Source organism: Grus americana, chromosome 8 (assembly GCF_028858705.1).
Source record: "Grus americana isolate bGruAme1 chromosome 8, bGruAme1.mat, whole genome shotgun sequence".
Lineage (NCBI taxonomy): Eukaryota > Metazoa > Chordata > Aves > Gruiformes > Gruidae > Grus > Grus americana.
In genome coordinates this window covers 8,485,364-8,498,643 of record NC_072859.1, presented here as the reverse complement: position 1 = coordinate 8,498,643, position 13,280 = coordinate 8,485,364, and the positions used below count along the sequence as shown (strand labels likewise).

Sequence of the window (13,280 nt, the reverse complement as noted above, 5' to 3'; positions counted from 1 at the left end):
AGCTGCAAGCTTGCGGGCACGTGTACATACAGATGCCCACTCCTCACTTGGATGTCTGGTCACTAGGAAAGCAACACAGCATGAACGGCAGTCAGAAGAGGAGAGCAACTTCCAGCCTTTCCTGGCAGGGTCTGGATCTAGCACTTCCATCCCTGTGCTACGTGGTTTGCTGCTCTGATACCAGCAGGGAGCGGGGACAGTGACAAAGCATCAGTCACGCAAACTAAACTTTGACCCTTTGAAGCATTTTCCATCCTGAGAAATGCAGTGGAAATATCTGAGTGCAGCAACCGCTGTGTGAGCAGAGGTCAGTGTTCACACTGGCTGCACCAGTAGTCAGTCCACTGCTAAGTTTTGAAGAAACAGGTTTCCTTGAAGCAAGGAACAGCAAACCACAGGCCACACATCACTGAGCAGAGAGCAGCACCGTGGAAAAGGAAATAAATGCCGCAGGCTGCCGAAGAGCACCGTTCACTGTGACTAATATCAGAGCTGCAAGAAGGCCGGACCACAGTCAAAGATGACGATGCACCACCGCTGCAGCCTTCGTGTACTGCCTGGTGGCAACGTGGGAGACAGCCCCAGGGGTAACGCATGCAGAAGAGCTCCAGGGACCAGACACCAGAGTGAGCAAATAGGGTGGTGTTTATAACACCAAAGTGCCACTTCCTTTCCTTGCCCTTCAGACTGCCAGGTGGGAAGTGCTGCTGGGGCCAGAGGGCACACGGAGGAACATGGTGCCTTTGGGGACAGCAGCGCTCCTGCTCAGCAACAAGTGTCTGGCTCCACTCAAACTCAAGTCTGTGTTTTGAGATCAGCTCCCTTCCTGATGGCCAAACAGGACTTGGCCTGCCAGGTCTGTGCTGCCCACACCACAGCTCCCTGGTCCCCAAATCCTGTTATTTCGATGCTGGAACCCTAAAGCTCCATGGCAGGGACCCTGTGCCCCACCAAGCAGGCAGTGAAGTGGGGTCAGGCTCCCAGATTTCTGCCATGCTGCTGCAGAAGGAGCGGGGTGCTGGCCCCTATCACAGAGGCTTTCAGGGCTTTGGCCATTGCGGGAGCCTGCTGCCCCAAATGAGGAGAGGACAGTGCCACTTACTAGAAAAATATACCTTTATTTACCATCTATTTTGCTCAGGAGAGAATATCCCATGACAAGGGAGCCAGCTAAAATCATGCTGTTGATGGCAGCCAGCACACCCCCACCTACACTGTGCAGGGGGTGGCAGGACCAAGTCTCCATGGGGGACCCTGATGTGTCAAAAGGGTGGGAAGGGGGTTGGAGAGGCTGCTTTCATATCAGGCCCCACTGTCCTCCACCGCCATGTTCTTCAGGTCCTGTCAGCAGAGCACGTGCCCTCCCCACCAGTCCCACCACCACGGCACAGTCATGGTTTCTCTCCAGGGTCAGGACCCCCTTCAGGGCACCATCGCTTCTGGCACGTTCCTTGTAAGGCAGTCAGGATGAGTTAAATAAAGAGGTTAGGGGACGTTTTCTAGGATGGGAAGAGTCGATAACTTAGCGCAAAATGAGCATATTATGCATAATGAGCCAGCTAGCAGGCAGGTGCCTGTTGTACAGCAGTCACGGTGCCAAGTGCCTGGGCAGGGTGGCCAGCCATGACTTGGAGTGGGCAGTTGAGGTCTTTGCACTACTTATTCCCACAACACTGCCTGTGGTGTGGCACGGCACGGCCCAGGGGCCTGCAGCTCTGGCTTGAGGGGCCTCCTCGATGCCTGCTGGCTGTCCCTGCACACCTTCTGTCCCAAGCTCACCAGGGTCATGACACCATGTGGGGCTGCTAGCACCAGCATCTTCTCAGGTAGCAAGTAGTGAGTTTCAATGCGGTCTTCAGCACACTACGTTTTGAGTTTGTTGTTTTTTTCAGAGGGGGAAAATGTGCGATTCTCTTCATGTTGATGCAGTACAGCCCCAGTGCTTCCCAGAGGTCCACTTCCAAGCCTCTACCAGTTGCTTGAGCCCTCTCACAATGAAGGCCAAAACGTGGTTTCTTGGTGGGCTTCCTGGTGCGAGACCCTGGGTTGGCCACTGCTGCTTAGGCAGCACTCACCCCTCACGCGTCCTAGTGTGCGTGGGGCTGCTGGCCACGCTCCAACAGCCCCATTTAAAGCTTAAATAAGCCAAAGAATGTCTTTGATTCCTCAAAATTAACCAGAGCGATCTTGGAGACGTTGACGTGCAAACTGTCCATCTTCCTGAGCTTGAATAAAGCCCCTAGGTAGCTTTTCCGGGCCCACGTTTTCTGACCTGTACAGTAGTTGATGCCTTTGTCCTCCATCAGTACGTGGCTGCCTGGTGAGGCCGGGTTTTTCTTGTAGACGATGTGGGTCAACACCTGGTTGCTGCAGATGCTTCCCCGGAAGAGCACATTGGAGTACACGAAGTACAGGCCGGTCTCATTGATGACAAGGCCCTGATTGCGATACTGAATGCCGTTGGTGAAGGCATGGCCGGAGACGGGTTCCCACTCCAAAGGGAGGTCCCGCTGGGTAGGGTTTCCTGGAAGCCAGAACAAGAGAAAAAACGTGGTAAGTACAAGCAGTTGCGTGTTTTTCCCTCAAGTCACACCCTGTGTCACAGCAAGTCAACTGTTCTCCAAGCCTTTGTCTGCACCATGGAAATTCTGCCCCAACCTCCACTGGTGGAAGCTCTCACCTTCGCCTCGCTCAACGCCAGCTGCTCGTGACAGCTTTTTGCTCTGTACGTCCCGGGTACAAACCAAAAATCAAACCAAAAAACAGAGCCCTCGCTGAAAAGCTTAAACGAAGGGAAGATTTTAGCTGTGGACTAACTTCCCACTGTCAGAGCACATGTGTTACCAAAGGAAAATAGGAAAGCCCACGTGAGGTGGGCTCCTCACAACGATGACCATGCCACCCTCTCACCCCAGCCATGTCTCCCTATCCCCTGCTCCCACATCTTGCTGGCCTCTCAGGACGTACCTGTTAAGTGTGCTGCCTTACTCGCTTCCTTTTTCATTGACTGCTCCTTCTGCCCTGCACGAAAATAGGGAAGATGTTAGCCAGATGCTCCATGGAGAAGCTAGCCCCATGAGCGGAAAGGAGCTGACCGCGAAGCTGAAGTGGGGCAGATTCAGAGCAGCACCATGGCTTAGTGCAGCGAGGCAGAGCGGTGCTTGGGCAAACGCTGCAGGGCAAGAGAAGGAATTAAAAAGGAAGAGTTGCAGCAAAGGATCCAGATGTGATCAAAAGAAAGGGGCAAGATCAAGGAGAGCTTTCATCCTAAAATGGCTCAGTCAGTGAGCTCAAGCAGAGGCCTCTCACTCAGGGTGTGGGAGAGGGACGGATGTACCCATGGCAGTGGACTTCTGTCCGCTGAGTACCAACCCTCCTTACAGCTAGATCAGAGCAGACGCTCGAGACATCCTGCTGAGCATCCCACTGGCCAGGCAGACCTTGTCCTCAGAGGCAGAGCACAGCTGGGTGAATTTATTGGAGGGCTTGGGTCCCCTTGGAGAGACAGGCCAGTTACAGTGACTCGTTATTTGTACCCCATCCCATTCCGTCCTTCCCTTCTTCTCAGCATCTACGGCCAAGCATCATATTCTCAATTTTTAGAAGCCTTTTTTTTTTTTTTGTTTCCTCAAACCAATTAAATTTCCCTCCCGTCTGTTTCTCCTTTACACTATCTCTCTGGCTTTATTTATTCATTCTCCTCCAGAAATTCAGGGTTATTATTTGTGACTTATGTTCAGCTTCTGCTAAAGTGGCACCGAGCACTCAGTTAAAGTGACAGCTCCCCTTCTAAGCAATAGATTACAAAGTTTATTGATATAGGAGTTGGTGGGAAGCAGGACTGCCCTTTCCAGAGCATTTTGCTATTTCCAAATTTGCTTTCATTCAGTATCACAACAAATTTGAAAAGAAATTAACTTCCCTACTAACCAAAATCCTCAAGGGGAAAACAGACAAACAAAAAAATCTTTTCAGATGTAGCAAAAATTGTCAAGAGCGCTGAAAATTTCTTTCCAACTTGGCCATCTTTAAAAAGGGATATCCTCACTGATAACATGGAATGTAAAAGTAAAATAATAGTTTGGAAGTTCAAAATATGATTTTTAAATTGTTCCATTCATATTGAAACTCTTTGGTTTTTTCCTAAATGAAATTTAGAAAAATTGGCAGGTTCTCGTGGAAAGTTTCAATTTCACTGAAATGACATTTCTAAAAGAAAAAACCCCACATATAATCAGGCTCTTCTCAACTAGCTTTGGCTGCAGTGAAACTGTACCAAAAGAATTCAGAAAAAAAATAATTTGCTCTCCCAAGGGTGGGAGTGAATCCCCCACCCCCAAAGGAAACTAAACCCTCCGCACCCTCCCGAAATCTCAAAAGAGTAAGGAGAGAAAGAAGTAACGCGTGCGGTGCCCATCTCTGTTCTCCTCCTTCTGTGCGCGTTGTTACTCTACGTCAGGAGGGCCAGAAACTCACTTTTACAGCACAGCACCCCCGGTACCGTTACCCCACCGGGCCCGGGAAGCCCCAAGGTAAAGGCGCGCTGTCCCAGGAACCCGCCGCTGACACCCCGAAGCCCTCCAGCAGGCAGGGCGCAGGACCCCTTCCCACCCCCCAGAGATAAAGCTCTTTTTCCAGCCAAGCAAGCGAAATCAGCACTTTCAGAGCATCGAGCTGCAACCCTGCCTTTGCCCCCGACGAGGAAGAGTTTGACAGGAGCATTTACGGGCGCTAACACAGAGGAGCGCCTCCTCTACGTGCATCAACTCACCTATGAGTTTCTCCAAAGCTGGAGGGATGTGTTCGGTGCTGGCAGACTGTCAAAAGAGAAGAGACACAAGCTGTCTTAGCAGGGTGAGAGCTTAAGGGCATCATCTAAAGCAGCCCAGGACTATCTTTGATGGTGGCTAATTCTGGGTGTTCAAGGGGAGCTGCAAAGTGCTAAGAAATATACAGGGAGAGAGACCTCGCAGCACTCAAACGTAGAATCACAGAATCACAGAATGGTTTGGGTTGGAAGGGACCTTAAATATCACCTACTTCCAACCCCCCTGCTGCGGGCAGGGACACCCTCCACTAGACCACGTTGCCCAAAGCCTCATCCAACCTGACATCCAGATATATCAGTCTCCAAGAAACATGAGGGCATCCAGATATATCAGTCACCAATAGAGCAGTCCCCCGCAGCAATAAGCAACCCCACTTCCACTGGCATGGCAGACATTTAAATACCACCAGCCTACCCCTCGGGGAGTTTTGCACCACCTGAGCATCTTCGACCCAATTTTAAGTTTTTCTTTTTTTTCCTGTTTCCCCAGAGCCGCTGTGACCAGCCAGGCAGACCTCACCTCCTTGAGTTCAGCCAGTTCCTTCTCCAGGTGGAAAATCTGAAACATGCTCAGCCCCACTCCAGTGAGGGCCAGCAGGATCAGCAAGGAGGTCACCAGGAAGCCGACGCTCCTCCTTTCCCTGTTGTTCCTTGGCTTTCTCCTCCGGTCGGGTACTGGTGGTGGGAAAGGAGCGGCAGGAGGTGCCGGGGGGCAGGAAGTACTTGCGTTGGTACAGCCGTCCATCCAAAAGATCTGTGGGTACATGTAGTTCAAGTTCTGCTGCATGGCCGGAAGCGGGATGGGCTGGACATGCTTGGCACGATCTTCCACATGGCAGCCAAAAACTGCCGGGGCTGTCCCAGACTGATCCCTGGGGGAAGACCCAGCTCTGCCTTTATACGCCTGCATACTCCAGCAGTGAACACCCAGCTCAGACGCTGCAACTCTATGAAAGCCTCAAGCATCAACAGCAAACCCCAAAGAGCTTCCGCCCTCGGCTACAAGTTTGGGGCACCCGTCTGCTCCTCCCACACCGTGCTCGGCGGCCGGGCTCGGGAAGCAGGTGTGCTCAGCAGCCAAGCGCTGGAGGCACACGAGGGCTGCGCTGCCAGTGGGGGGCTGAGTAATCAGCCTCGCGCACACCCACCAGCCAACCACCCTTTCCAGCAGCCCACTCGGGCAGAGGCGGCTGCTTTTCCACTGCGGTGTCCTGGACCACAAGCAGAGGGAATGAGAAAACCCGTCCTGCTTCAAGCACCCTGCACGAGAGAGGAGAGGCAGAGCCGAGGACTCCTCGCCTCAGCAGAAGGATGAAGAGCTGATCCCAAGTACAGCTGTGGGCGCTGGGGAATTGCTTCATTTCATGCAGGACAAATTACTTACCGCTGTCTGTTGCGCATCCCGCCTTTTCCTTGGCTGCTCCGTAGGGCACGGATCCTGTGTCACAGTGCACCGGTCACAGACACTGTCCAACCGTGATAAAAGCCAACCTAACCGAGAAAAGGAAGACGTTTGTCAGTGCTGCAGCCTCAGCAGAGCTGCCCCAGGCGAGTAGAGCCAGCTCCGAGGGCTGCCTGCCGCCTCACCGAATCACTGCAGGACGCTGGCCAGGCTGGACCAGCAGCGCGCTGTAATGCGGGAAACACACAGTGCCTTGGGGCACGAGCAGGCTCTGCTGACAGCTCCTGCTGCCCTCTTACCTTTGCAAATACCATCGCCAATCCCACAGTCCTCTTCTAACCTGACAGGGACGTTTCCATTCCTCAGTTTCCAATTTCTCAATTTCCATTCCTCATTGACCGCAGATTTTTAGGTGGTGGTGATGAGACTTTCCCACAGATTTACAGGCGCGCACAAGCAATAAGCAGCAGTTTGCTCTTCTATTTTGCAAACCTATGTTGAAGCGTGTATTTTTACAGGGTAGTATTTAAATAAGGAAACGCTTAAGACAAGAATACACTGGAGATTTGTCACCTCTGTGGCTGAAGGAAATGATCCGAACACGCAGGCTTTGATCTTGAACATCAAAACTGGGGTCTGAGAACAGCACGCTTTAACAACATATGCACACTTATTTCTCCAAAGCAAGGGCTCGGCTTTGTCTCCAACCGCACCAATAAGTCAGATGTGTCCTCAAAGCCTTGCCTGCGCTCCACTGCTTTTTGAAGACATTCACCACAGCCGTTTGCTGCAGCAGTGATCTGCAGCGTGAGAGGATTCAGCAACCCGTCTGGCTCTTCCTCGTACTTCTAGGTTTCTGACGAAAGACACAAAATAAACACAAATCCAGCTCCCACAGTTGAAGTCTGTTCATGCCTACCCTCCCTCCGTCCCGCTCTCCGCATCCCAGCACGGCGCTCCCCAGCCAGCCCCAGGACAGGCCCTCATCCACTCCCGCGGCCGTTGCAAGAGAGGGGCACGCAAAGGGCTGGGCTCAGCTCCGCACCTCCCACGCCACGAGTGAACTCCAACCTGCTAGCCAGTGCCAGGCATGGAGGAAGAGGGATGCCTCCAGGGCACCGGGAGCCAAGAGAGGCAGCAGGATGGTTGGGCATCTCCCGCCAGCACCCCGCCTGCACAGCCCCCCAACCCTGCTGCTGCCACGGGCACCTGAGCCACGCGTGGGGGGACTCGCCACCCACTCAGGCTCCTCGCTCAGCATCCTTTCCCAGCAGCAGTGCCTGCGCCCCCTTATCTCAGAGCGGTGAGCACAGCATGGCCCTGGCTCTCTGCGACACGAACGTGGGTGTCAGGGAGTTCCCGTTTCTTTAATGCCCTCTGCGGCCCATTCAACTGCTGTAAAAGACAACGACGGCTCAGGGAGCAGGGGCTGAAGCCCGGGACTTCCTCAAAGTTGGAGGCGTTGCTGACAAGCAAGTCAAAAGCCATCAAGCACACAGCTTTGCCTGGAGAGGATCCACTCTCAAGTTTTTTTCTGATGCTGTGTTTAACGCAGACAGCTTCTCACGGTGGGATTGCAGACAAAGTAGCAGTCTCCCTACGTGTCAGAAGTGTACTTATTTCTCACCCATCGCTTCTTATTTTCACGAAGAAGCTTTTTTTATGGGTGAGTGAGAGGACAGAAATGATGAAGTCAATGAAAGCCATTTCAGCCATGTCTGCTGCATCTTCTCTTTTGGATGCTCAGATCAAGAGCCTGCTAATACCGCGCGTTGTGGCAAGCCAAAGAGTGGGGCTATTTTACCATCAAAGGATCATTTTTGGTGCACAGCATGTTTTCAGAGACCTCTCCTTTCCTAGCAGTCTTTTCTGTGCTGGTCCTGCTGTCACGCTCTTCATTTCCTCCTTCAGAGATCACCAAGATGATACACACTGGAAGACAGCGACAAATGGGTCTGGGTGTGGAGCACACCACGATGCCTGCAGGCTCTGTGGTCTGCCTTCCTATTACTTGAGCAACACACAGTGGTAACAAGGCTTTTGAAATACTAGTGGGACAATTTGCTGTTGGTAGACATCTAAGTTACGTGAATCTATTTTGCTAGAAGGCCAGAAGAATTTAGACAAGGTTGAACTCTCCTAAAATACGGGGCAAGGACAGTTGGGCAGGAAAGGAGGACACAGGCAGAACAAAAGGGGTGTCAGATTTGTCTCTCTGCCTCCCTATCCCCCTGTTCACCCAGTCTGCAAGATGCACGCTCTGTTTTCGGCAGCCTCATTATGGCATTTGAACAGGAGGAAATATTTTCAAATGGAAACACCTTCTATATCCCTTATCAGAGAATCGATGCCCTTTGCCAAAACCAAAGACAAGTCACGGTTACGCAGAGAGAAAAAGAGGATTTGCTCAGAAGAACCCCCTCCCTCCCCACCTCACCCTCAGAGGAGAGGTGGGAACTCTTATTAAAAATATACACCATTATGCTAAAGTTTATGTTGACAGCAGCGAGAGTCAGCCAGCATCTAAGAGTTTGTATCAGTAGATTTAAGGACAAAAGGATGACCTGCTTGAAGTACACCAAAGAAAGCAGAACTTGAACAATGAACTAGATCTAATACTTGACAGAAAATAAAATTTAAGAAAAAAAAAAACAGATAAGCATGAACCACTGTGTAGGAGAGGCTCTCATCATGCTCTGGACAGAGTCAGATATGTGTCTGTCTGAAAGTGATTAATATTTCCTATTACACTAGTGACTAGTGGAAATGCTAAAAAGCAACTACTGAAAGCCCACAAGGCTGCATAAATTACACCCAAGAACAACTGAAGCAGCAGTTAAGAATCATCCGCATTCAAAAAACCCCAGGATTCAAAACATCAGCCCAAGATATTAACATATCGGCATGACCTTTGCGGTCCCAGGCTGAACCCTGCCATCAGGGCCAGAGGAGGCAACTTCTGAAACCCAGCAAGGACCAGCCCCAGCTGGCAGAAGAGATGGCACCCCTTAACGCTCACGGGTGGGTGCGGTGGAAAGAGTAACTGAGAGCAGCATCCAGGACAAGGCTTCTGATTTTCCTCTGCGCATTGTCCTCAGCGCAGTGCTATTTCAACACCTTTACCCCACATCTGGAGAGAAACAAGCAAAATATTACACCAGTAATACTTGCAGATCAAAATAACTGCTAAGAGATCCTAAGTAACCATGAGGACAGAAAATTTAATCAGAAGAAAACAAGTCTAGAAACAAAGAATGCAGATCAAACTCTTTAGATGGAAAATAACATCCTAGAAAGCAAACACAGCTCTCAATCTGATACAGAGGCTATCCAGCTGGACACGGAGCTTCCAGCAGGGAAAGCCCACGGGCTCTTGTAGGTACGGGCTCACACAGAGCACTGACAGCTACAGACAGTCCCAGAACCCACATTGCAAGTTCACGTTCAGCTTCAGAGAGGCTCAGGAAGAAGTTCCAACAGCTGCCAGACAGCAAAGGTGCTCAACATGGTCCACTCGAGCAGATTGGCAGGGTGGGACGGGACAGACAGCATGAGAAAAACCCATATAGAGAGGGATGACTTCTGGCAGCAGAGGGATCTTGGATCTCACAGAAAATACCTTCCCAGGGAGCCACTAACTGGGAGCCAAAGCTGAAGGAGTTTGTGCAAAAAAAAGACACGGAATTTGACTGAACGTTGGAGTGGATGCTTGTGAGAATTGCCTCCAAAGGCAGCAGGATCTCCATCCACTGAAGCCTTCAAGGGGCACAGGAGACACCAGAACTCACCCCCAGCCTTTGCAGTCAGCGCTGACATCTCAGTCCTGTTTCTTTATTACATGGGTTCTTACCAGTTCAGTTTACCCAGACAAAGGTGATGCTTTTCATTTCCTCAACAGCTGCTGTCTTTGCTAGAAGCATTTTCTTCTAGCATGTAGCCCCACATCTTGGTGCCAGCTGCTCACGAGGAAGACATTCACATATTCACACTCAAGAACAGGTTTCAAAATCCATTATCTAACAGCTTTGGCCTAGCAGTGCTTAATATGTCCACCTTCCAGTGAGCAGGGTGCTTTATTCTTGCTCCCAACAAGCAGGCAGCAGCCCGGGGTTCAGCAGAAGAGGTACAGGGCTCTGACCCAAGGCAGGAGAGAATCCAAGCAGGGAAGGAACCAAAGCAGCTGAGAAAAAGAATTTAAAGCAGCAGACTAAGACTTATTTCTTTTGTGCCTGTGATAAGATCAAGGAAATGAGGAATAGTGGTTATGACATCTGAGCAAGCAGCAGGTCATTTCATAACGTACAGTAGCTCAGTCATGGGAGAAAACAAACAAGGTGTGGTGGCCACTCAGAGGTTGTGAGGAAGACCACAGCGAACGTACAGATGCTGATTTCCCGTCCTCCCCAGCGATGGTTAAGAACCGCACTTGCAAGCCCTTCAGCAGGATCCCTGCCCTGCCCCGGGCTGCCAGCACAACGCCGGCCTCAGCCCTGGGCAGCGCCAGCTGGCTCTGCTGGCCAGCGTGCCCTAGCTGGTACCAGAGAGCTTATTCCTTCTTGGGAGCAGCCGTCCTCAGCCCATAAAAACCCCCTCAAAAACAACAAACCAGGAACAACAACAACCCCCCCCCATACACAGTCTACACAACCTTGAGATTTCAGCTGTAACCGTATCAAATTGACTAACCGAAAATATTCATTAGCTGCTTCGAGTTGTTTTTCTGGGAGGGGAAGGAAAGAAAAGAAAAACAACGCAGACAAGGATTCTTGTTTGCTGCGAGTTCAGAGAGGGGTCAGCAGCTGGATGTAGGCTGTAGCCACCACATCTAACGAGAAAAAACAAGCCTCAAGATGGCAAATATTTCTTTTCCATTTCTGGGTTCACAAAGTGCGGAGCTAACTTAATCGTTATTCCCTGTCAAAAGCCGTACCTCTACTTGTGACTTAATTACTGACTGCAATGAAAAGCAGCACAGGCAAGACCAGTTACAGCTCCCAGGCCATGTGTCCAATATGAGAGACAGCAGCAAGGCAGCAGAAAGCTCCTTGGTATCTTCTTTTAACATTACTATTCTTAAATTAGAGAAGGGATGCGTAAGAAAGATTGACAAGTTTCGCTATCATTTCCTAACACATTTTACCTAAAGAAGCTCCGGGAACACCAATTCCTCTTGACCTGTTACAAACTTCAGCAGTACCCGATGCCGTTTGACACTCAGGGTTTCCAGGAGATGAGACACGCGGCTCGATGCCTACCCACAGCACTTTGTGGTCGGGGCTCTGCTCTGTAATTGTTCCAAATGAAGCGGAACATGTTTGTACCTGATGAAGTGAAGCATGTTAAGCTGTTCCGTCTTGTTTCATCTCACACTGTAACTTGGCAGAAGCCGCACAGAGACACCTTATACTTCAGTTTTCTACTTACCAATAGCACACAGCTGGTAGAGTCTGTGTATTTTAAAAATATTGGATTTCCACTCTGATGCCTGATGTATAGAACCTAAACACCTTAGTTTGGCAAACGCTTATACAACGCATACGTTTGACTATCCATCCTCCCATGGAAGCATTTGTATTGCTTAAATATTTTTGACCTTGGGCTCAAGACCTGCAAGGATGCAGCCCTCACGGCTGCGTACGCATACTGTCGTCTTGGTATTTTACACTGACAACTGTCCAACCCGATTACGTGATACCACAAGATGGACCAGGCCCTCCCTTTACGTATCCACAATGCCAGATGAATTTGTCAAGATTTATAAGCTGTCTTCATTAGAAACTATTCTCTCCATATAAAGATCATGACCAATTTAAGAGACGTGATATCACCAGAGTAAAGAATCAAGTTTTGAAAGCTAGACTCAGTGTGACATTAATAAAACTGGAAGTAAAAAATGACTCAAGAGCCCACATGAAAGGATAACATTAAGCAGTAAGAATTTGACATTAAGAGCCTTTAAAAAAAATTAAAAGTGGTTACAAAGAATTAAAAGCAGCACGGCAGCAGCAGGCGGAAGCTGTGGTTCAATCTCCAGTCTACTGCCAGAACAAACACTCTCCAGTTTGCAATAGCACCATCGGCTCCATAGGTCCCTTCAGATGCTGATTTTCTCAGTGGCTGAAGGCACAACCTATGCTTTGATTGCAAAGTTTAGACCTAGACATAGCTGAAATGGTCAGGGAGTGTATTTGTGAGAGTATGAAAGTGACTCCTTGGCTGACACGCACCAGCAGTGACTCTACGATAGCTGTGCTCTATTCACAGAAGTCATTGCTGCTAACAGCCATCTCTGTGACCCAGCACAAAAAACATCCCAGGCTGGTATTTTTCACCATACGACTGAAATTTCTGTTAGCCAGCTACTTAAAATACTGGAAAAGCCTGCATTGGGGCAATGCCTCTGCTCCCCGTCACGCCAGCTGAATTCACACCAGCTCCTGTTGACTCGGAGGAGTGCTGCCGATTCCTCAGCTGTCGTTTCCAAGGGGTCTTCAAGGATTGCTCACCAGTGCTGTGGGGTAATCCAGTCCAGCAAGCGAACGTACGCAGGACAAAGTAAGAAGTTGTCCGTTACAGCAAAACGGAAAAGGATGAGGAATAAAGTTTCTGGCCATCCATGGAACCTGTGCTTCCAGGAGAGACAACCCCTCCTTGCCCCAGAGCTATACGTCCACACTGTGTAGTTGATAAATATACATGGCCACCACCATCTTTGGCTTAATTTCAGTTTCACAACCAAATTTGTTTTCATCCAACACTTAGAGGCCAGCTAAAAGCAAGGAAGCATAACCCCCCCCGTTAGAAACACATTTGCCACCTGCATATTGCATCACGACTCATTTGGCCTCGCTCTACACCTATCGGCATCTTCTAGGTCTGTCAGTCTTTGGTTTATCACCAGATAGTGACGATGGGCTGTTTGAAGAATTCCGTCATGCCCAGCTTCCACTGATTCTTACAGATGAGGACAGCTTAGTGATAGCCAGGGCAGTAAAGGAAAGCACACTTCTACCACCCATGTATCAAGAGGAAGGCCAGTAAATAAAAAAA

General features: G+C 50.0%; 1 protein-coding gene across 1 annotated transcript; it reads right to left on the bottom strand.

Annotated features, from left to right (window-relative positions):
- Positions 1–1,119: 1,119 nt before the first annotated feature.
- On the bottom strand, positions 1,120–5,747 carry FASLG (Fas ligand). Its single transcript, XM_054833738.1, has 4 exons — positions 5,349–5,747; positions 4,772–4,817; positions 2,968–3,021; positions 1,120–2,524 (listed from the first exon to the last, which is right to left on the bottom strand). The coding sequence occupies exons 1-4, from the start codon at positions 5,736–5,738 to the stop codon at positions 2,130–2,132; spliced, it is 885 nt and encodes a 294-aa protein (XP_054689713.1). The 5' UTR covers positions 5,739–5,747; the 3' UTR covers positions 1,120–2,129.
- Positions 5,748–13,280: the final 7,533 nt, after the last annotated feature.